The sequence below is a fragment of the Cervus elaphus genome, chromosome 19 (assembly GCF_910594005.1).
Source record: "Cervus elaphus chromosome 19, mCerEla1.1, whole genome shotgun sequence".
Taxonomy (NCBI): Eukaryota; Metazoa; Chordata; class Mammalia; order Artiodactyla; family Cervidae; genus Cervus; species Cervus elaphus.
The window spans coordinates 85207430-85229974 of NC_057833.1; the positions used below are offsets into that span (position 1 = coordinate 85207430).

A 22545-nucleotide genomic window follows, 5' to 3' on the forward strand; every position below is an offset into this window, starting at 1 on the left:
TCCGTGATTCTGTTTCTGTTTCATAGACAGGTTCTCTGTGTTGTATTTTAGGTTCCATGTAAAAGTGATATCATATATCATTCATAGTGTTAACTATCTTTCAGGCCCCAGAAGTAAGGTCTAGGTCAGTGGTTCTCAATCTCAAGTGCACGTTAGAATCACCTGGAGCACTTTTAAAAATACAAATGCCAGGATTTCACAGTCAGAAATCTGACTTAATTAATCTAGGGTGCCGCCTTGGCTCTGGGATTTTTAAAAACTTCCTGGGTTAGACTCCTTAGAGAAGGGGTTTATCTCATAACTGAGAAGAGAAAGTACAAGTTTGGAGCATCTTGTAGTAACGAAGGAAGTGCTCAAAAAAGGATGGGGACCAAGATGCCACAAGTATCCTGGATTGGAACCTGGGATGGAAAAAGAGTATCAATGGAAAATTTGGCAAAATCCAAGTAAAGTTTGGAGTTTAATTAAAAAGTAATGTACCAATGTTAGTTTCTTAGTTTTGACAAGTATATCATGACTATATTAGATGTTAGCATCAGGGGAAGCTGAGTGAAGGGTTTACAAGAACCCTGTACTTACTGTCTGTACTTTTTCCTATAAATCTAAAATTATTCTAAAAATTAAAAGTCTATTAATGAAAATAACATGAAAAAAGAGAATGAGAGATGAAAGTAAGTCAAAAGCACACAAAATCCAAAATAGCTCCCAATAACCGAAGATGGAACAATTTGAGTAACATAATCAACATTGATAGAATAAAATAAATTTCTATGAGTCCACACTGATATATTACAAATCTCCACAAATGGTAGAGCAGGAAGAACTCTTCCTTACAAGATTCCAGTTAACACATACAAAACCACTACTAGAACATCATAGCAATGATTGTTGCAAGTAACATCCACCAATAAATACAAAAATTAATGGATGAAAGTTTGAGGAGAAAGAATATTTGTACAGTATCACAGTATTTCCCCTAAATCATTTATTAAATTATAAAGGGGAAAATGGTAATTTTATAGTGAAGACACTGCCTTAACCAAGTGGTCAAGGGTAACTCCACCAGTCATAAGATATATTAACATCATACACTCCCGGTGAGTACATGGCAAAAATGTACAACCTTAATCAAATCATGAAAAAATGTCAGACAAACCCAAACTGAGGAATATCGTACAAAACTACTGACCTGTACCTGTCAAAAATGTCAAGGAAAGACTGAGGACAGACTGAAGAAGACTTAAGTAGATATAACAACTAAATGTAGGATCCTGGATTGGTTCCTGAAAAAAGGATGGAAGAAAGGAGGGGAGAGAGGAAGGAAGGGAGGAAGAGAGAAAGAAAGAGATTTAGGGGAAAATTCGGTGAAATTCAAATAAAGACTGAGGCTTCATTATGGATATTGGGCCAATGTTAGTATCTTCCTTTCCATATTTGTTCTCTGGTTATGTACATGTGGGAGGCTGACTGAAGGGTATATGGGAGCTCTCTGGACTATTTTGCAACTCTTCTGTAAGGCTGAAATTATTTCAAAATAAAACTTAAAAAAAAAGCTTCTTCCCCAGTGATTCTAATGGGCAGCCAAGATTGAGAACGGTTAGTTTAACCGCTATATACCAGTGCTTCTCAAACTTTAATGTTTATGAATTACCTGGGCGGTCTTGTTAAAATGGAGATTCTCGTTCAGTAGGGCATAGATTGCAGGGTTTTGTGCTGCTGCTGATCCAGACCGTACTTCAAGATCCTGAAACAAAAGACCACTTTCCTGAGGCATGAACTGGTTTGTGTACCTTGAAACTGGGATGTGGGCACTAGTTACTAGGCAACAGGTGATGCCAGCAACTTGTTTAGCAGCCATGTCCTAGCTCAGCCTTGCTCTTTTGTTCAGGTCACATACAAGGGGATTCTCTTGAAATAATCTACTGTAATTGAGAGACATGTCATGTCAGTTTGTAGTACCAGTATCCCCTAAAGTGCAAGCCCTTTGTGGTGGTAGTCAAAATGATGGTCCCCCAATGATGTCCACATTCTTTTTCAAAAAACACTTATTTGACAGTGTGACTTGTGGGTTCTTGGTTCCCTGACCAGGGATTGAACCCCTACCCCTTGCATTGGGAGCACAGAGTCTTAACCATTGGACCACTAGGGGAATTCAAGATGTCAGCACTCTGATTCCTGGAAACTGTGGATATGTTATCTCCTGTGGAAAAATGGATTTTAAAGACGTGATTGATGTTATGGGATTTTGAGATTAGGAGATTATCTTGGATTATTGGATGGGCTCAATCTAATCACATGAGTCCTTCAAAACTGAGAAGCTTTCCTGGATCCAGGGAGAGAGGAATGGGAGGACAGAAAAAGAGGCAGGAAAAATTTGAAACATTAAAGGGACTTAACCAGCCATTGTTGGCTTTGAAGATGGAGGAAAGAGGGGCCGTGCACAAGAAGGTGGGGCCTTGTCCCAGCAACTGGAAATGGCAAGAAAACAGTCTTCCCTGGAACCTGCTCTTCTGCCAACGCCTTGATATTAGCTCAGTTCGACCTGATTCAGATTCCTGACCTATGGAACTGGAAAATAATAAATCTGTGTTGTTTTAAGATACTGCCTTTGCGGGAATTTATTACAGTGCAATAGAAAACGAACAGGCCACGAGAAAAAGGGATCAGCTTTGTGAATGCATCTGTGTGCAAAAAATGTTGCTTAGCTAGTTTTGTCACACTGAGCACCAAGATCTTAATAGTCAGGTCACAGTCACCCAGCTCCAGTCTTTGTTGGAAACACCATCCAAGAGGCTCCACCCCGTGGGCCTTCTTGAGATACTGAGTCAGACGGCTAGAAGAGAGTGATTTTCTATAGTGATAAGGGCATAGCTATTCAGAGGAACCAAATGATCATTCAGAAGATATTCCAACATCTCACTCCAGCTCCAATGAGAATTCTCATCCAGTGTGGCTGAGGAAAAAACTTCCCATTTTGCACCCTCCTTCCTGTGGCTAATGTGTCTTTCCCATTCACACTACAGGCTTACTCTCCCCTTTCCCCTTGACTGTATTTTTTTTTAAGTCTTTTTTAAAAGTCTTTATTGAATTTGTTACAATATTACTTTTGTCTTACATTTTGTATTTTGTCTGTGAGAGCTGTGGGATGTTAGCTCCCCGACCAGGGATGGAACCTGCACCCCTTGCCTTGGACAGTGGACCACCAGGGAAGTCCCTTAACTGTATTCTTTGTTTTTGTATTTGCTTATTTACATCAGGGAGAGTGTCTATTAACTGGTTTCTTCAGAGACTTGACTTCAATACACATTACTCCTGGCTGTTAGATGACATTTCTTGTTAGTGAGATTGCTGGGTGGATGACAGAGTTTTCTTTTTCTCCACTGAATTGCGTTCTAAGGACCACCGTGTGCCTTCTCAAACAATTGGAGGTGATTTAAAAACCTTTCATAGGTGAAAGGAGTCACTGTCGCTTAGAGTTGAGCCGAAACTAGAGTTCCCTATTTAGTGTCCTAGCATAAAACAGACCCTTCCTCATGTAGTGCCATCTTAGTTTTTTTTTTAATTTTAAATTTTGGCTGCACAGCATGTGGGATCTTAGTGCCCAGACCAGGGACTGAACCCATGCCCCCTGCCTTGGAAGGCAGATTCTTAACCACTGGACCATCAGGGAAGTCCTCTGCCTTACTTTCTATGTAACCCAGTTAAACATACCTTGGCATCAGTAGTTCACTGGTTTACTGATTTTCCATCTCATTCCCAATGTGTGTGTGTGTGCTACATAAACTACAGTGAAACAAAGATAGAATTTGGAATGTACTATACAAGTGGCATAAAGATATTGAAGATGTTGCTTATAGGGCTCAGAAAGAAGCAGTAATTTTCATTTTAATATAGGAATGAGACAGTATTTTGCCCATAGTGGAGTTAGATTTGGAACTTCACAGCTAGGTGAAGATAGTTACACAAGCGCAAACTGTTGCATAGCATAATGGAGTGACCTAAAAGTTGGGGTGTCTCTTGCTGTTGTCCTACCTGTGTGTCCTTCATGAAGAAAGACTTACCCAGAAATTCAACCTCAGAGTGTCTTCCTTAAAGCCTTGGTGAGTGCCCTAATCATTGGGACAGCTAATTATTAGATCTCCCTCCCTAAACAGGTCTCCCTCGCTGATTTAATTGACTGCACTTAATTCTACAACTTTTTTCCTAGATGCATTTCATCCTGTTTGAGTTTATCCTATCATGGTCTTTTAAAATGTTTTCTGTCATTCAGATAATCAGAATTAATATTAATTTTTTAGGTGTGATGACACTGTATTTTTTTACCTGAAATTTCATTGTAATTCTAGATTTTTATGCAGTTATAAGAAATAACTGGGTTTTCCTGGTGGCTCAGATGGTGAAGAATCTGCCTGCAATACAGGGGACCCTGGTTCAATCCTTGGGTCAGGAAGATCCCCTGGAGTAGGAAATGACAACCCAATCCAGTATTCTTGCCTGGAGAATCCCATGGACAGAGGAGCCTGCGGGCTACAGGCCATGGGGTCGCAAAGAATTGGACATGATTGAGCAACTAACACTTTCACACTTTTCATAATATAACACAAAAGGACTTCCTCGGTGGTCCAGTGGCTAAGACTCCACCCCCACAATGCAGGGGGCCCTGGGTTTGATCCCTGGTCAGGTAACTAGATCTCACATGCCACAACTAAAAAAAAAAAAAAAATCCTGCATGCTGCAACTAAAAAAGATCCCTCATGCCCAACTAAGATTTGGTGTAGCCAAATAAATTTAAAAAAAGGAAATAATACAGAAAACCCAGTTTCCCCAATGGTATTTCACAAAACAATAGGATAATACTACAACTAGGATATTGAAATCCCAGGTATTGACAAAATCCACACATCTTATTCAGATTTCCCCAGCTTTACTTGCATTTGTTTGAGAATGTGTGTGTCTGTGTGTGAAGGTTTGTATATTTATCACCACAGTCAAGATACTGAACATTTCCAATATCACAATGGTATGTCTTGTTACCTTTTTATAACCTCACCCATCTCTCACTACTGTGCCTTTCCCCATTCTTCCTAACTCCTGGAAACCATTAATCTGTCAAAATGTAAAATTTTGTCATTTGAAAATGTTATAAAAATAGAATTATACGGTATGTAACTGGGGGTTTGACTTCTTTCGGTTGGTGTAATTCCCTGGAGATTCATCCAGATTGTTTTGTGTAGTTTGTTCCTTTTTATTGGATATACCATATTTGTTTAACCATTCACCTATGGGCATCTGGGCTGATTCCATTTTGTTTATGGACATTTGTTGTGCAGACTGTGTGATATAAATTTTCATTACCTTGGGATAAATGCCCAACAGTGCACTTGCTGGGTTGTTTTAGTAATTTACAAGTTTAGTTCTGCAAGAAACTGCTGAACTATCTTCCAGTGTGGTGGTACCACTCTGTGTTCCCACCCAGTGATGTATGAGGGATCCACTTTCTCTGCATCCTCACCAGGGTTTGGTTTTGTCACTTTAAGAATTTTTAGTCATTCTGATAGCTGTGTGGCACTCTCTCATGGAAGTTTTAATTTGCATTTCCCTAATAGCTAATGATATTGAACATATTTTCATGTGCTTATTTGCCATCTGTGTGTGCTTTTTTGGTGAAATGACTCTTCATGTCTTTTACTCATTTTCTAATTGAATTGCTTGCTTTTTTACTGTTGGGTTTTGAGTATTCTTTATATATATGTTCTAGATATAAATCCTTTGTGAGATATATTGTTTGCAAATGGTTTCTCCTAGTCTGTATCCCGTCTTTTCATCCTCTTAACAGGGTCTTTGTAGTACAAGAGATTTTAATTTTGATGATGCCTGTTTATAAATTTTTTCTTTTATGAGTCATGCTTTGAGTGTCAAGTGTAAGAAATCTTTGGCCCTGAAGATTTTCTCCTATGTATTTCCTAAAAGTTTTATGCTTTCACATTTTACATCAAGTCCACGGTCTACTTTGAGTTAATTTTTGCAAACATGTGAGATGTAGGTTGAGGTTTTTTGTTTGCCTGCAAATATCCAATTGCTCTAATATTGTTTGTTGAAAAGGCTTTCCTTCCTTCAGTGAATTGCTTTTGTACCTTTGCCAAAAATCAGCTGAGCATATTTGTGTGGGTCTATTTCTGGGATGTCTATATTGTTTCATCAATCTATGTGTCTATTTCTTTGTCAATACCATAGTCTTAATTATTGTAAGTTTTAAAATTGGGTAGATTAAGTTCTCTTACCTTTTGCTATTTCAAAATTGTTTTATTCTTGTTCCTTTACCTTTTCTCATAAATTTTAGAACAAGCTTGCCTATCTCCCCCCAAAAAACCTTGCTGGGTTTTTGATAGGAATCCTGTTAAACGTATATATCAATCTGGGGAGAACTGCCATTTTAACTATGTTGAGCTGTCCAATCCATGAGCACAGTATGCCTCTCCATCTATTTAGATTTTCTTTGAAATTTTTTCACTGGCATTATGGTGTTTTCCCCATAGAAATCTTAGGTAAGTTTCGTTAGATTTATACCTGAGTTTTTCTTTTGGAGAGGGGCAGTGATTGCAAATAATATTTTAAGTTTCTGCATATAAGTGTTCATTGCTAGTATTTAGAGATACAACTAATTTTTTTTATGTTTATCTTGTATCCTATGAACTTGTCAAACTCACTATTAGTTTTCGGAGGCTTTTTTGGTAGATTCTGTGGGATTTCCTACATACCCTAACATGCCACCTGGAAATAGAGGGAGATTTATCACTTCTTTTCCAAGCTGTAATGTCTTTTACTTTCTTTGTTTGCCTTATTACAGTTGCTAGAACTTTTAGTACAAGGTTGAATAAAAGTGATAAGTGTGGGCATCCTTGCCTCATTCTTGATGTAGGGAAAAAGCATCCAGTCTTTCACCATTGAACAAGATGTTAGCTGTAGGTTGTTTTTTTCATTTTTATTTTTGGCTCTGCTGGGTGTTCATTGATTTGCATGGGCTTTCTTTAGGTGCAGTGAGCAGGGGCTGCTCTCTTCATTGCCGTGGCTTCTCTTACTGTGGAGCACAGGTTCTAGGTGCACAGATTTCAGTAGTTGCGGCTGGCAGGCTCTAGAACTTGGGCTTAGTAGTTGTACTGTATGGGCTTAGTTGTTCCACGGCACGTGGAATCTTCCCGGATCAGGGATCAAACCTGTGTCTCCTGCATTGGCAGGCAGATTTCTATCCACTGCACCACCAGGAAAATCCATTATCAAATTGAGATAATTCCTGTTGTTCATAATTCAAAGAAACGGTTTCTTTTTTTCTTCTTGTTTTGTTTTAAAATTAGGAACGGGTGTTGAATTTTGTAAATGTTTTCTTGGTGTCAGTTGAAACAATTATATGATTTTTCTTCTTTATCTTATTGATATGGTGGATTACATTAATTGATTTTCAAATACTGAAGCAGCCTTGCATACCTGGAATAAATCCCACTTGATCAGGGTGTATAGTCTTATACAACACCAAATTTTGATTGTATTTGTCGAAGATTTTTGCATCTAAGTGCCTGAGATATATTGATCTGTAGTCTTTTGCTTTTTAAAAAATATACATAATCTTTGTCTGATTGCAGAATCAGGGTAATACTGACCCCATAAAGTAAGTTTTTTCCTCTTTCATTTCTGGAAGATATTGTATAAAATTGGTACTACTTTCTCTTTAACTATTTCATAGTTTTTGTTGTTGTTCAGTTGATAAGTAGTATCCGACTCTGTGGCCACATGGATTGCAGCATGCCAGGCTTCCCTGTCCTTCAGTGTCTCCCAGAGTTTGCTCAAACTCATGTCCATTGAGCTGATGATGCCATCCAACCATCTTACCTTCTGTTCCCCCTTTCTCCTCATGCCCTCAATCTTTCCCAGCATCAGACACTTTTCCAGTGAGTCAGCTCCTCACATCAGGTGGCCAAAGTACTTCAGTCCTTCCAATGAATATTCAGAACTGATTTCCTTTAGGATAGACTGGTTGGGTCTCCTTGCTGTCCAAGGGATTCTCAAGAGTCTTCTCCAGCACCACAGTTCGAAACCATCAATTCTTCAGTGCTCAGCTTTCTTTATGGTCCAACTCTCACATCTCACATTCATATTCTCCAGTATAATTATCGGGCCAGGAGATTTCATTTTTGAGAGTTTTAGAATTATGAATTCAAGCTTTATGTTTATAGTTTTAAAGTCCCCACATATCTGACTAGAGAAATGTTTTGTCTACTTCACCAGAGGAAGCATGTCAGAGGGGACCACGCCCTGCCCTCCTGTGCTATCTTACTGCAGCTGGCTCTTTTCCCTTTCTTCCCTTGGGTGACGACAAGTATAAGGGTGGGGAGGGCAGGAAGCCTCCCTTGAGGGCACCCCAGGTGTTTCCTCACAGGCCAGGCCCTGGATGCCAAGTGTGAGACTGGGCTGCATCACCAGGGTCCTGCATTAGTGCCCACAAGGGCACTAAGTGGGATGTTCCCGGCAGCCCCCATCCCCTCATGGTTACAGGACTTGATAACGAACAGCAGGTGCCAATTTGGAGACAGACACAGAGATGAAAAGTCCCAGGCGAGGGTCCCAGCCTCATACACACTGTGCTGTTGATGCTGTCACTGCAACTGTAACAGCAAAAGGAGGCAGGTGTTGGGCATTAAAAGAGGAGTGAGTAAAAGTCAGAGAGGAAGACCACAGTAGAAGGTCTGGACTGGGGCTGCGAAGTTCTTATAAGGGATCAGCTTTACAGGCCTCTTTGATTCTGTGTGCACGCTGTAGACCCACTGTGTGCACACTCTGGGCACGCAGCTGCGTGAGCAGATGCTTGGGTCTCGTCTGGCTCAGAGGCCTGAAGGCTGTCTGGGGCCGAGTCTTGGAACTGGCTTGGTGCCCTTCTGTAATGGACTCCTTCCATGGCCGTCTGAGCCTGCACTTCCCAAATAGCAGCTGTGCCCCATTTGGCCGTATTGGGGACACAAAGGAATTGCTTTGATACCTGAGGATGGCAGTAGCAAAAGAGGGTGGTGATGAGAAGCTGGCAGGAGCTGACATGGGTTTGCCATGTAGAGGTGGAGAGCTCAGGTTTACGCAATGTGTTTATGGCCACAAAGTCAGTGGCAAAGTCCAAACAAAGTCCAGGCCTGCATCGCGGCCAATGTGACCCAAGGGTTGGTACATTGTGCTTCAGTTTTCTCACTTGTACAACAGAGAAACTGATGGTCCTAACATCCCAGTATGGTCATGAGAATTAAATGAGATAATCATGTGATAGCCGAGCACACGGCATAGATAGAGCTTGGTAAGTGCTCAGTAATATTGTTGTTCAGTTGCCCAGTCATGTCCGACTCTTTGTGACCCCATGGACTGCAGCACGCCAGGTCTCCCTGTCCCTCACCATCTCCCAAAGTTTGCCCAAGTTCATGTCCATTGCATCGGTGATGCCATCCAGCCATCTCATCTTCTGATGCCCTCTTCTCCTTCTGCCTTCAATCTTTCCCAGCATCAGGGACTTTTCCAATGAGTTGGCTGTTTGCATCAGGTGACCAAAAATACTAACCATTATTAATGTCAATAATATTAGCTATTATTATTAATATAAACTGGGTTTTACAGATGGCTCAGTGGTAAAGATTCAGCCTGCAATGCAGGAGATGCAGGAGATGTGGGTTTGATCCTTGGGTCTGGAAGATCCCCATGGAGGAGGGCATGGTAACCCACTCCAGTATTCTTGCCTGGAAAATCTCATGGACAGAGGAGACTGGCAGGTTATATTCCAAAGGGTCACAAAGAGTTGGTCACGACTAAGCACCCATACACATGCATAATATTGTTTAATGTTAATATGCTATTCTATCACCAAAGGGAGAATTACAATGATGATAGCAATATTTAGCATGAACACAAATATGGTAAAATTAGAGTTGCTTCTAGTTCCAACCAGTCCATTCTAAAGGAGATCAGTCCTGGGTGTTCATTGGAAGGACTGATGTTGAAGCTGAAGCTCCAATACTTTGGCCACCTGATGCGAAGAGCTGACTCATTTGAAAAGACCCTGATGGTAGGAAAGATTGAGGGCAGGAGGAGAAGGGGACGGCAGAGGATGAGATGGCTAGATGGCATCACCGACTCAATGGACATGGGTTTGGGTAAATTCCGGGAGTTGGTGATGGACAGGGAGGCCTGGCGTGCTGCCATTCATGGGGTTGCAAAGAGTCAGACACGACTGAGCGACTGAACTGACTGACTGACTAGTTCCTAAGCATGTTTGACTTTTCATTAGAAACTAACCTGAAGCTGCGGCATTCCCTGAGGTGAATTCACCTTGTCAGCTTGTCTGTCTCCCTTGGTCCCAGATGGAGTGGCTGTTCTGCCTGCCCCTCAGAACCTCTCCGTACAGTCAGTCAATATGAAGCATGTCTTGACATGGAGCCCAGTCATTGTGCCTGAAGGAGTAACACACTACTCTGTCGAGTACCAGGGGTGAGTTTTTACTGTTGTTCTTGCTATTGTTTTGTTTTTTAGTTTCTCTCCTTTAGGCAGTAGTTGATTCCTGGAGGCACAGCCCTCATTCCAGAGCTCAAGAAGGCTTTGTGAGCCCAGAGAAAGATGATTTCCTTTCATCTGCCTCCTCTGTCTTCATGGGCCCTGAGAGAATTGGAGCAACAAGGGAAGTTGTCCCATGGATTTAACAGTGAATTCTCTGGGAACACAAGCGTATATAAACACATTTTCATGAAGCTTCTTTCCAACAGTGAGTCAGTTGTCTAAAGCTGAAGAAAATCTTAAGATGAAATGAGTTTGCCTCTGACTTGAGGAACAGAAATTATTTGGAGACTCAGATCTCTTAGGGGGCGAGGAGACCTCAGTTTTCCTGACTGTATGCTTGCCCCCAGGAGACAAAACACATTTTGACCCTATAGGTCAGCTGGTCCTTCTCTAGGTGTCCAGGCCCTCAGAGCTGTCAAGGATTGACAGGGACACAGAAGGTACTCAATAAAGCTCATTAACAATTCATACAAACCAAGCAGCCACATGCGTAGACATTCTCCTCAGCTCAGGGGTACAGACCACAAAGTTTCCAGGCAGAAGATCACATTTGGAGGAGGAGACAGTAAAAAGTTAAAGAAATAAGTACACTAGGTCTGCACTGTCCAACGTGGTAGCCACTAGCCATGGACAGTTATTTATACTTAAATTAATCAAAATTAAATTCAAAAGTCTGTTTCCTAGTCATATGAGCCACTTTTCAAGTTCTTAATAGCCATCTGTGGCTACCGGCTACCGTATAAAACAACACGAATACAGAAGGTTTTCACCATCACAGGAAGTTCTATCAGGCAGCACTGCTGTAGGTAAGTTCAGATAGAAATCAGTTCTAGGAGGGAGCTAAAATCCAATGCAACAGCGAGTTGGCGCTGTGGCAGCTCTTTATCTGATGGTTAGGGAAGGTCCGTCTGAGGATGTGATATTTAAGCCCATATCTGCAGGACAGGAGCAGGCAACCAGTGTGAAAGCGGGGGCAGGGCACTGAGACACAACAAACACTTGCTAAGTTGGAGGAATGGTGAGGAGGACTGTGTGGAGGGAGCATCGCCTTTACGGGCGGAGGCAGAAGGCCAGAGAGTCTTGTCAGCTGGGAAGAGTGTGCATTCCATTCTAGGCTATTTGGAAGTCACTAAGGAGAGAAATGCTCTGCTGAGTGACAAATGGTTTGAAGGCTGGCAGGAAGGGAAGTAGGAAGATCTGTCCAGAGACACAGCGAGGCAAGGGGTGACAGTAGCTGAGACTAGGGTGGTGACCGTGCAGATGGAGAGACCAGGACAGAGCGGGGTTGATGCCTGGTTCTCCCTTGTCTTTGGAGAAGGAGTCAGGAAGAAAGGCTGGTTGGTGACGGAGGAGAGGGGAGGAACGGAACGTGGAGCAAATGCTTGTTTTCCTGGCCCATAAAAAGTTAGCGGAGGAGACGTTTACTTGAAACCGTCATTGAGCCTGGGTGGAAGGGCCTGGTGTGACGCTGTCCCCTCCTCTCTTTGGCCAGGGAGTATGAGAGCTTGTACATGAGCCACATCTGGATCCCCAGCAGCTGGTGCTCAGCCACCCAAAGGCCTGAGTGTGACATCACGGAGGACGTCACCGCCACTGTGTCATACAGCCTCCGGGTCAGGGCCACCCTGGGCTCGCTGACCTCGGCCTGGAGCACCCTGAAGCACCGCTTTAACCAAAACTCAAGTAAGGCCCTTCTCTCCTTACTCCCCCGCCCCCAGCAGCCTCTGCTTCAGCAGCAGTGCTCACTGAGACTGTTGGGATTCTTTTCAGCATCAAATGAGTCTTACAAAGTCAGAGTGCTGCAAACATAAACAACCCTAACTGGTCTGTTGAAAACATTGCCAGCTGCTTCCTCTCTCTCATTCTGAAATGAGACTTTGGAAGTCATTCCTGACTGTCTCTGGAAGGAAAAGTGCTCTGGAAGTGGGTAGAGGCGCTAGGACGGCCTCTCCCTAGCGTGATCATACATCATTAACTCTTAACACTGCCTCCCATCTGAGGCCTCACTGTCCCCATCTTTGTTGCCTGTGTGAGCATCTTCTTTGGCAATAGGGTCTCTATATGATCAGAGTGACCAAACACAGCCCTTTGGAAATAAATAACTTTTCTATAGCAATGGAACCTGGCAAATGTATTGAGAAAGATGTAAGGGAAGAATCTGGATTGGTGACCAAAATGGTAGAGTGCAAACAATGCCCAGTGTGTAGAAGGGTGTGAGGGGAAAGAGCAGGAGCAGGGTCAGGATGGCTGGGGGTGAGGAAGCAGCTGGTCACATGGTGAATGGCTTCAACATGAAGTCTCATCAGATCAGTAGAGGAGAGTCATGGAAGAGGAGGGGATCTGGGCCAGGTCTGTCTACAGAACAATCTCTCTGGCTGTGGTGTAAAGTGAACTGGAGTAGGACAGACCTGCAGGCCATGGGAAGAATGAAGAGAGGGCTGTAACATTCCAGCTGAACCAAGGTGGATTGTGATCCTAGAGGAAGGGGAGAGATGGGATGAAGAGGACAGATTCTAGAGACATGGTTGAGTTAGAAAGGACAGAGCTTGGTGGCCAGTTCCCGTGAGACAGAGTTGGGGGAGATGGTGATGGCACCCAGCTTCCAGATGGGGTTAGTAGGAATGCCATCCAAGGAAGAGAACCCAGCAGGAGTGGCTGGTCTGAGGAATAAGAGATGCTGCTGGCTTTGGGCTCTTTGAGGTTGAGATTCCTATCAGACATCATCCCATGGATGTCTGACTGGCAGTTGGGAATCAGGCCCTGGGACTCAGACAGGTCACAGACACACAAAATGAAATTAATAGCTAATGGCTTGAGAGCAGGTGAGGGTGTCCAGGGACAAGATATGAGGACAAATAGAACCAGACTAGGATTCTGGGAAACCTAGGGTTTAAAGAGAATGGAGGGGAGGGCACCAGTAGTGCTGGACAGGGAGTCAGAGGGGAGAACAGACGAGCTGCTGCTGGGCCTGAGGGAGGGCCCCAAATTGGTCCTCTTGAAAGTGGTTTCATGGAGCAGGAGGAGGCGGGATGTTGGGCAGGCTGCCCACTGGGGGATTGAGTAGAGGTGGAAAGACAGCTGTGGGCGATGATGTGACCCCCCGGGACACACAGGAAAGGCAAATGAAAGGTCTTCGGGGACCTGTATTCTCTGTGTGACAGGTGACCCTCTGCTGGGAGTGAGGACACAGGGATGTCGGGGCAGCCTCTAAATTAATGGAGTGAGTCAGAGCTTCCTGAGGAGTGTGGGGGTTGGGAGAAACCAGGAGGGTTAGAAGGTGAGGGAGCCCCTGCTGGAGGAGGTTGAGGAAAATGAAGGTGGATCTGAGAGAGAACTTGGTCCTCCAGAGTCAGACAGACAGGGTTCAAATCCTGGCTCAGCCGCTTTGTGAGAGAGGCAACGGCTTGTTTCAGTGGGTGGCTGGGGGTGAGATGAAAAATGCAAATGCTGGCGGCAGTGTTGCCTTGTAATAGCACTCAGCTATTTGTATTATTGTTATTACCCTAGGGATATGCCCAGAGCTGAGAGCCAGTGAGCAGAAGAAGAAAGGAAGAGCTAGGGGGCGGGAGTGGGACCACTGGGATGGATGTGTGTGTGTGTTAGTTGCTCACTCGTGTCCGACTCTTTGCGACCCCACGAACTGTAGCCCACCAGTCTTCTCTGTCCATGGAATTCTCCAGGCAAGAATACTGGAGAGGATTGCCATTCCCTTCTCCAGAGGATCTTCCCGACCCAGGGATCGAACCCTGGTCTCCTGCATCACAGGCAGATTCTTTACCGTTTGAGCTACAGGAAGGTCCTTCTGGAATGGATACCAGTAGGAATTTTGGTGCAGGATGTGGGCTCCTCTGCCTGCCCTCGCTCCCACGGCACTGGCAGGACATGGTGGAAGCAGTGCCAGGCCCTGGGGGAGCCGAGGGGGCACCGGAGGTTGTTGCAGCTCTACCCCCACCCACAGTGCCTAGGCAGCTCCAGCACCACCTCCCTCTGGCTCCTGGAAGCACAGGCTTCCAGCCAAGATCATTGCTGGAGGCTGGCAGCTGTTGTTGGAAATGCAGGCACGGGGCATTTGGAGATAAGGAAGTGTCTACACAGCTCTGGGGGTGGGTGTGTGCGGTAGCAACTTGTTCTTGAGAAGGCCAGTATAAACAGGAAAAGGGCTCGCTGCCGAGGAGCTGAGGAAAGGTGTCTCTGTACCTGCCCCAGAAGCAGAGGATGAGGGTCCTCACGCAGGTGGACCCAGCTGCAGAGCTGGGAGGAACTTGACACTCCTCAGGGCATGACGTCTGCTTTTTGGCCTTTGAAAAACCCCACCCCGACTTCTCCTCAGACATGAAAAATCTGGTTTTAAGGCCGTCTTGGAAAGGATCCCCAGTTCTTAAAGGGAACCCTGTTGAGAGCAGCGGTTCTTAACCTCAATGCAAATTCAAGTCACAGAAGAGCTTTAGAACCCCTGATCTCTGGGACCCATCCCTAGAGTCTGATTTAAGTGATCTAAGTGCATCCTGTTCCTTGGGAGTTAAAAACACCCCACACAGCAGAGTCTAGAAACGTGGAAAGACGTGAGCTCAGGTCTGGTCATTCACTGGATGACTCTGGGAATGTCACTTAACCTCTCTGAGGGTCTGCTATGTCATCTGTAAATAGGAGTAGTATTTACTTTCTGAAACTTGCTGGTTGGATTAAATGAAATGAGTATGTAGAGTACATAGGAAAGAGGTTCCTGCCCCAACATTGTCAAAAAATCATCTGAACTGAAATGACACGTGGTCATTTTGTCTAATTCTATTCTCCACGTAGATGGAGATCAGGGGATCCAATTCTAATCATGCTTAACTTAAAAGTGGAGGAGTCAACCATCTCCTTTCTTACTGGAGGTGTTTCAGAGGCAGTTCTAGCACTGCTGTGTACTCATATGAATCCTCTGATCCGGGTATGTTTTGCACAGTTGGCCCCTGACTTCCCAAGTCCTCCTGTCCCCTTTCCAGGCAGCTTTTTAGATGCCAGGAAATACTTTGTTCTCTGAAAACTCCCTGCAGGAACTGCCTTTCTGTTGAGTGTCCACTGACCCCAGTGCAGGAGGATTTAGCCAGAACACACTCCCAAGCCACAGCCCACCATTGGGGTGTCTTTCTGGTCTGGCAGTGTCTGAATCTGAGAGGAAGGTCTGGATCCATCATCAGTAGGCAGGGACTGAAGACTGTGTGGGCCCTTTGGTTCCTGGTCTGCTAAGTGGAAAGCATCCATGGGGTCTGCGGGTCTCTCTGTTTTGGATCCAATAACATGAAAGATGATGTTTGTGCTTAGGCTGTAATTACTAGAGCTGATTCTTGGAATTTGTAAAACCCTCTGACTTTCCAACATCTCCCATAAAGCTATGAGATGAAGACTCCTTGGACTGGGAATAGAAAGGCCAACCCCATCCACAGGCTGCTGATCTGCTGATGTTTGAAAGTTAGCAGCAGATGGTATATATCTATGTGAATTGTACTAAATGGTTGTTTGTTTTTTTCATTTGCTCATCATTCACAAAGAGTTTACTGAGCACCTACTGAGTACAGTGCTTGCTTCTGCATGCTATGAAGCCACATCAAAACCCCTCCCCTCCCATGAGCCTGGTGTGTTTCCACTGATGGTTTGGTCATGGTCTCCCTGGACAGAAATCAGTCCTGTCTAGGACTGGCTTTGACTCTGCCCTTGTCTTGCCAACAGCTATCCTCACCCCACCTAGGATGGAGATCACCATGGACGGCTTCCACCTGCTTATTAAGCTGGAAGACCTGGGGCCCCATTTTGAGTTCTTCGTGTCCTACTGGAGAAGGGAGCCCGGTGCCAAGGTGAGACTTGCAGCCTGGGCCTTTGAGTCAGACTTTGGAGAAGCTCTGAGAACTGGATGAGGAGGGCCGGCCCCTGCGGTGCCCACTGTCTGGGGTGGCCAGAGGATGAGCAGGCCTGGGTGAAATGCGGGAACACAGAGATGGGTGTAGGCTGACAATGCTGGCAGCGTCAAACGCAAAGGACTGCCTTGGTCCAACCCAGACTTTGGCTGGGAACTGTCTCAGGACACATTCGCTGAAGTAGGGGGGCCACCTCCTTGCCTTAAACTCTGTCATAGTTGGATCCACAATACCTGTGCAATGCATTTCTCCCCCATCCGCATGTCTTCTCAGCCATTCTTCCCGCTGTTTAGGGGGCAGCAGACGGGGCTGTTCCAAATCAATGGGATGATTTCATAAGTATATGAGGCCGGTCCCAGCTTCTTGAGGGTGTGCATCTGGGCTGGGTGCAGAATTAGGGGCAGAGAGCCAGGAGCTAGCTTATAAACAACCCTAATTATGAGCCAATGGGCCACCCGGAATGCCTAGCCGGGGCGCGGCCCCTCCCTGTGGGGTGGGTGCTGCGGGCCAGGCTGGGTGGGAGGTCAGCTCTCTCGGAGGGAGTGGCTGAGCTGCAGCAGCAGATGGCAGAAGGCATGGAGCGTGGGTGCACCTGTGGAGCCCTGTCCAAGCTGAAATGGTGATAAAACCCACTCAAATCAGCGCAAGGAAAAGTAGGCTCTGTCACAAGGATTGTTATTGTTTAGTCACTCAGTTGTGTCTGACTCTTTGAGACCCCATGGAATATAGCCCATCAGGTCAGGTTCCTCTGTCCATGGGATTTTCCAGGCAAGAATACTGGAGTGGGTTGTCATTTCCTTCTCCCAGGGATCTTTCTGATCCAGGGATCGAACTTGCATTTCCTGCATTGGCAGGAGGATTCTTTATCACTGAGTCACCGGAGAAGCCCTGTCACAAGGATTAACACGGTGCAGTCGGGGGCTCTCACAGAATCCGCGACTGGAGCAGGCCCAGAGCCAGGCTGCTGCACAGCCTCACTCACCCAGAGGCCCCTGTCTGCCTGGGGGGCCCTGGCTTCCCCCTGGGGGGTCCTCTGTACACGCTCTGCCCATGGCCCTCGCCCCAGCTTGCCCTGACCCCTCATCACTCCTTCCTGTGAGTACCTGTGGATGTGACTGACTCCCCTCACCATGTCCTCTCCCCTTGGTCCCTGCTTCTGGCTGCAAGTATTCAGTTCCTCAATACCAGTTCCCAGGACAAGAAATCTGACTGGTCCTGCTGATTTTATCAGGCCAAGCGTAGGGGTTGCCAGATGCTGGCTGGCCTTTGATAGACCCTTCTCCGTCCAAGGGTACCCCGACCTAATGCCAGGACATGTGCCCCACCACACTTCCCTGGAAAGGGAGTGGCCGTGGTTTCTAGCATTTACTCCTGCTGGGTCAGGGCCCGGTGGTAGGGCCTGGCGCTGCGAGTCCGGCGGATGCAGTCGTGTGGGAGCAGATCAGGGCCTGAGCTGCAGGGAACAGGCAGGTCCCTCAGGTGTTTTGGGAGGGGAGTGCCTGCCCTGAGTCACCTGGGCTTGGCCCAGACAAGCCTCCGCAGGCCTCAGGGGGTGGCAGAGGTGGAGGGCTGTGCAGATGGAGGGACAGACAGTGGATGGGTGGATGCGTGAGGAGGCACTGCCCACTGGCTGCAGTGCTCCTCTTCACTGACCCTCTGGAAGTCGTGGCCGGGCCAAGCACCCAGTCAGCTTTCTGTCCAAGTATGAGCGTATCAGAGAGGCCTCCCCGAGCCACTCTGCTGGTGCCTCCTTGTCACTCTCTGCCTGCTTGTCCTACTCCATGATTCCTCGTAACCCTCATCACCACCTGATGTGTGTTATCAATGGTGCGGCTTCCTCATGTATGACATGAGCTCCACGAGGGTGGGAACTTTTTGTTTTGTTCAGTGCTGTGTGTCCCTGTTTTGTTCAGTGCCTGCAACTGTGCCTGGCACACAGTAGGTGCTAATAAATGAGTAATTTAAAAAAAATGAATGAATGAACAAATGGAAGAATGAGAGGAACATTCTGTATGCAGAAAGGAAATATTGACAGCGTTCCTTCCCTCCTCCTCTCCTTTTCCTGTCCCGCTTCGCTCAAGGTGTGACTGTTTTTTTGGTTTCCTAAAGGAACATGTCAAAGTGGTGAGGCCCGGGGTCCTTCCCGTGTACCTGGAGATGGTGGAGCCCGGGGTGGCATACTGTGTGAAGGCCCGGACGTTCGTGAAGGCCATTGGGCGGCACAGTGCCTTCAGCCAGCCAGAATGTGTCAAGGTGCAAGGTAAGGCAGGCTGTCTGCCCCTCCTGCGTGTGCACGGCGCCTGCTGCTTCCTCTGGCTGAGTCTCCCCTTGGTTCCCCTGACCTGCTCCTCCAGGCTGCACGGGTTCTGGTGGTGAAAGTGTGCTGTGTTCTAATCCCCACTCCAACCCAGAGGTGAAAGTCCACCCTCAGGCTGGGTGGGGGTCCCTTGGCAGCTGTCTGGCACACTTTCCCCTGAAAGCTTCCGAGGCCTGAGGACAGATTTTGCAAAGCTGATTGACCAGGTGGCCGCTGCCTGCGAATCAGGGGCCAGTGCAGGTGAGGCAGCTGGAGGCTCTGAAGGTCGGACCTTGTGAGGGGGTGCCCACTGGGTAGCACAGCCACCGTCAGCTGGGAGGGGCCTGATGGAAAGTCTGTAGAATCCTCTTCTTTAATTTTTTCCCTTAAATTTTTTATGGTCTAAAAACCTACAATGAAAAGAAACAAAATGAAACCCCACATCCTGTGGTTCTGTAATACAGACACCACCAGTGACATTTGTGTATAGCTTTTTAGTTTTTAAAATATAATTTTGAATATTTGGTACATATATATTTCAAAAAATATGATAAGAATTTGGAATTGGCTTCCTCCTCCTCTTCCTCATGCATGTCATTCCTACCCACTCCCCCATAGGAGTTAGCTCTTTGTATATCTTTCTGAAAACTTTCCAATGCATTTACAAGTAAATGGGAATAAATTATTATATATTTTTCTTCTTTTTAGCACAAATTGTAGCATATTCCATGCACTGTTCTGGATCTTTTTATGTCTTCTGGATCTATAAAGTCTTTTTCACTTTATACATATTCTATATTTTTCCATATCTAAAAAAGAATTTCTTTATCCTTCTTTTACTAGCTACCTAGTATTCCATTGTGTGTTGTGTACCTATAACTAATTTAACTACCCCTCTATTGAGGGATGGGCTTCCCCGGCGGCTCAGCAGCAAAGAATCTGCCTGCAAGGCAGAAGACACAGGAGACAAGGATTTGATCGCTGGGTTGGGAAGATCCTCGGGAGGAGGGCATGGCAACCCAATCCAGTATTCTTGCCTGGAGAATCCCATGAACAGAGGAGCCTGCCAGACTACAGTCCATAGAGTCACAAAGAGCTGGAGATGACAAGCAGCTGAGCACATGCGCACGGTATTGAGAGGTATTTAGGTTTTTTCCTGATATTTTGCTATTAGAGTCAATGCTCTCATTAGTTACCGTGTACATAGATCATTTGCTGGTGTATGTGAAGGATAAATTCCTGGCAGCAGAGTTGCTGGGTCGAAGGCATACACATTTGAATTTTGACTGCTGTTTCCAAATTATCCTCTAAAAGGGTGTTATCCTTCATGTAGACATATGTTCCAGTTGTATTATACATATGTTTTGTGTCTGCTTTTTCACAAATATCATATCAAAAACATTTTTCATGAAGACTTTCTGATTAGCATTTTATACTATTTTTTAAAACCATGTAGGTCAAGCTTGTTAAAAAAAATTCAAACAACAGAGAGGTATGTAGAGGAAGGAGTGTGCGTATGTGTGTGTGAGCTCAGTTGCTCAGCTGTGTCTGACGCTTTTGTGAGCCCAGGGACTATAGCCCGCCAGGCTCCTCTGTCCATGGAATTTTCCAGGCAAGAATCCTGGAGTGGGTTGCCATTTCCTCCTCCAGGGGATCCTCCTGATCCAAGTTTTCCATTCTCCCCACACCACTGAGGAGGTTTCCTTTGGCAAGTGTGGTGTTTAATTTTGCGATCATCGTGTGAGGCCAGAACTCACAAGCACAGTTGGGACTGTACTGTGCCTACAGCTCTGTACCACCTCACCTTCACTTGGTATTGCTATTGTGAACACCTGTTCATGTCAGTACATATGGATCTACCTCATTTTTAAAGATGCGTAACAAGCCAGTATGTGGATGTGTCCAAATACATGTAATAGCACCGCGTAACCAGGAATATTCTGTGCTTTCCAGTGTTTTGTGACTACCACCCATGCTGCAGTGAACAAGCTTGTGTATATTATGTATCCTAATTCTCATTTTAGTAGCTGACCTCCTGACCTGCCATGCTGATATTTGATGATGTAGTAAATCATCCTCTACTTGGGGATATTTAGGTCATTTCCATCTGCTTTTTTAAAAAAAGTATTTAGTTTTGTCTGCTGGGTCTTCCTTGCTGCATGTGGGATTTCTCTAGTTATGCCACGCGGGGGCTATGTTCTACGTGCAGTGCTCAGGCTTCACGTTGCAGTGGCTTCTCTTGTTGCCGAGCGCGGGGGCTTCAGTAGTTGCAGCTCGTGGGCTCTAGAGCACAGGCTCGGTGGTTGTGACACATGGGCCTAATGGCTCAGTCTCATAGGATCTTCCCAGACCAGGGATCAAACCCATGTCCCCTGCATTGGCAGGTGGATTCCTAACCACTGGACTACTCCCGGAAGTACCCATTTCCATCTGCTTTTGAAGGTGATGTTCATTTTCACTGATTCATTCATTCATTCAGTGAATAATTACTGAGCACTGTCGCTGGGATATAGCAGACAAGTCCCTGCCCTCACTGAGCTTACCTTCTAGTTGAGTAGACAGACAAGTGAGCAAATGAGATGGTTTCCCTTGGTGGTTCGTGCTATGAGGGAACACAACAGAGCATGCTGGGGTGGAGGGAGGTGCAGGTGTGCTGCTTTGGGCTCAGCAGACAGCTGGTTACGAGGCTGTGGCTGTAATCTAGACGTTGCTGTGAATTGCTTTATGTGTATGTTTTGTCTTCTTCGGAATCTACTCACAGAAGCGGATGAAAGAGTCTGAACATTTGTGTATATCCTGATGCATGCTCTGTGCTCACTCAGTCGTGTTTGACTCTCTTGCAACCCCGTGGATTGTACCCCACCAGGCTCCTCTTTTCATGGGGTTTTCTAGGCAAGAATACTGGAGTGGGCTGCCATTTCCTTCTCCAGGGGATCTTCCTGACCCACGGATTGAACCCATGTCTCCTGCATTGGCAGGCAGAATCTTTACCACTGAGCCTCCTGGGAAGCCCCATCGCTTGATGTGTACTGCCAAAATAGTTTCCAAAAGCATTGAGGAGACCCTCCCAGCTTTTCTGCAGCTGCATCAGCTGTGCCGCCCTTCACACTGTGGGTGAGCAGCCCAGCTCAGAGGGGCTACGCGAATAGGACAGAAAGATGGGAAAATAACCCATCCCCCACTTCCACATCTCCAGATGCTCAGACTTGGCACTTTCTTAGTAGCATTTGGAGCACAGCCCTCCCTGCGTGACCTGGGGTAAGTCACTTAACCAGCGCCAGAACTTGATACATCAAGAGTTGTTATGTGACTGTGTACTGAATTCAGTATTTTCCTCCATAATACGGATCAATGCCAAAAGAAAATTGTGAAACACACTTTGTTTTCAGTTACCGCCCAGCTTCCTTCTGGGCTGTGCTCTTGGGCGCCACCCCCTCATCCTGCCTGGGGGCCTGGCTCTCTGCCTTCCTTCTGGCAGTGGTGCCGAGGTGCATTCAAACACAGCTAGTGCTTAATGCACGAGGCTCGCCCCTTTTCCTTCTCAAGAAAAAGGCTGTCATCATCCTTGGCTTTCTGGAAACCAATCTGGATTCTAGAAAAACAACTGAATGGTGGTCACTCTTGTCCCTGGGGCATATGTCAGATCTCAGGGTGCCGGAGTCTGCTGTCTTGATCCATCTGCAGAGCCAACCCCAGGAAGGCCAGGGAGGCCCAGAACTGGCGAGCAAGCAGGTCTTCAAGGCTGTCTCCTAAGCCAGTTCCTGTCTTTCTGTT

The 22545-nt window shown here is 45.9% G+C and overlaps 1 protein-coding gene across 3 annotated transcripts in view; it reads left to right on the top strand.

Moving 5' to 3' along the window:
- Nucleotides 1-22545, top strand: part of IL20RB (interleukin 20 receptor subunit beta) — a 34519-nt gene that overhangs the window by 6554 nt on the left and 5420 nt on the right. For 2 of the 3 annotated variants that reach the window (XM_043875304.1, XM_043875305.1), the window contains exons 2-5: nucleotides 10386-10512; nucleotides 12071-12261; nucleotides 16291-16415; nucleotides 18585-18735. In XM_043875304.1, the coding sequence (XP_043731239.1) occupies nucleotides 10386-10512; nucleotides 12071-12261; nucleotides 16291-16415; nucleotides 18585-18735 (594 nt within the window). Of the gene's footprint in view, nucleotides 1-10361; nucleotides 10513-12070; nucleotides 12262-16290; nucleotides 16416-18584; nucleotides 18736-22545 lie in introns of all 3 variants that reach the window. The other variant, XM_043875303.1, reaches the window with a different exon arrangement.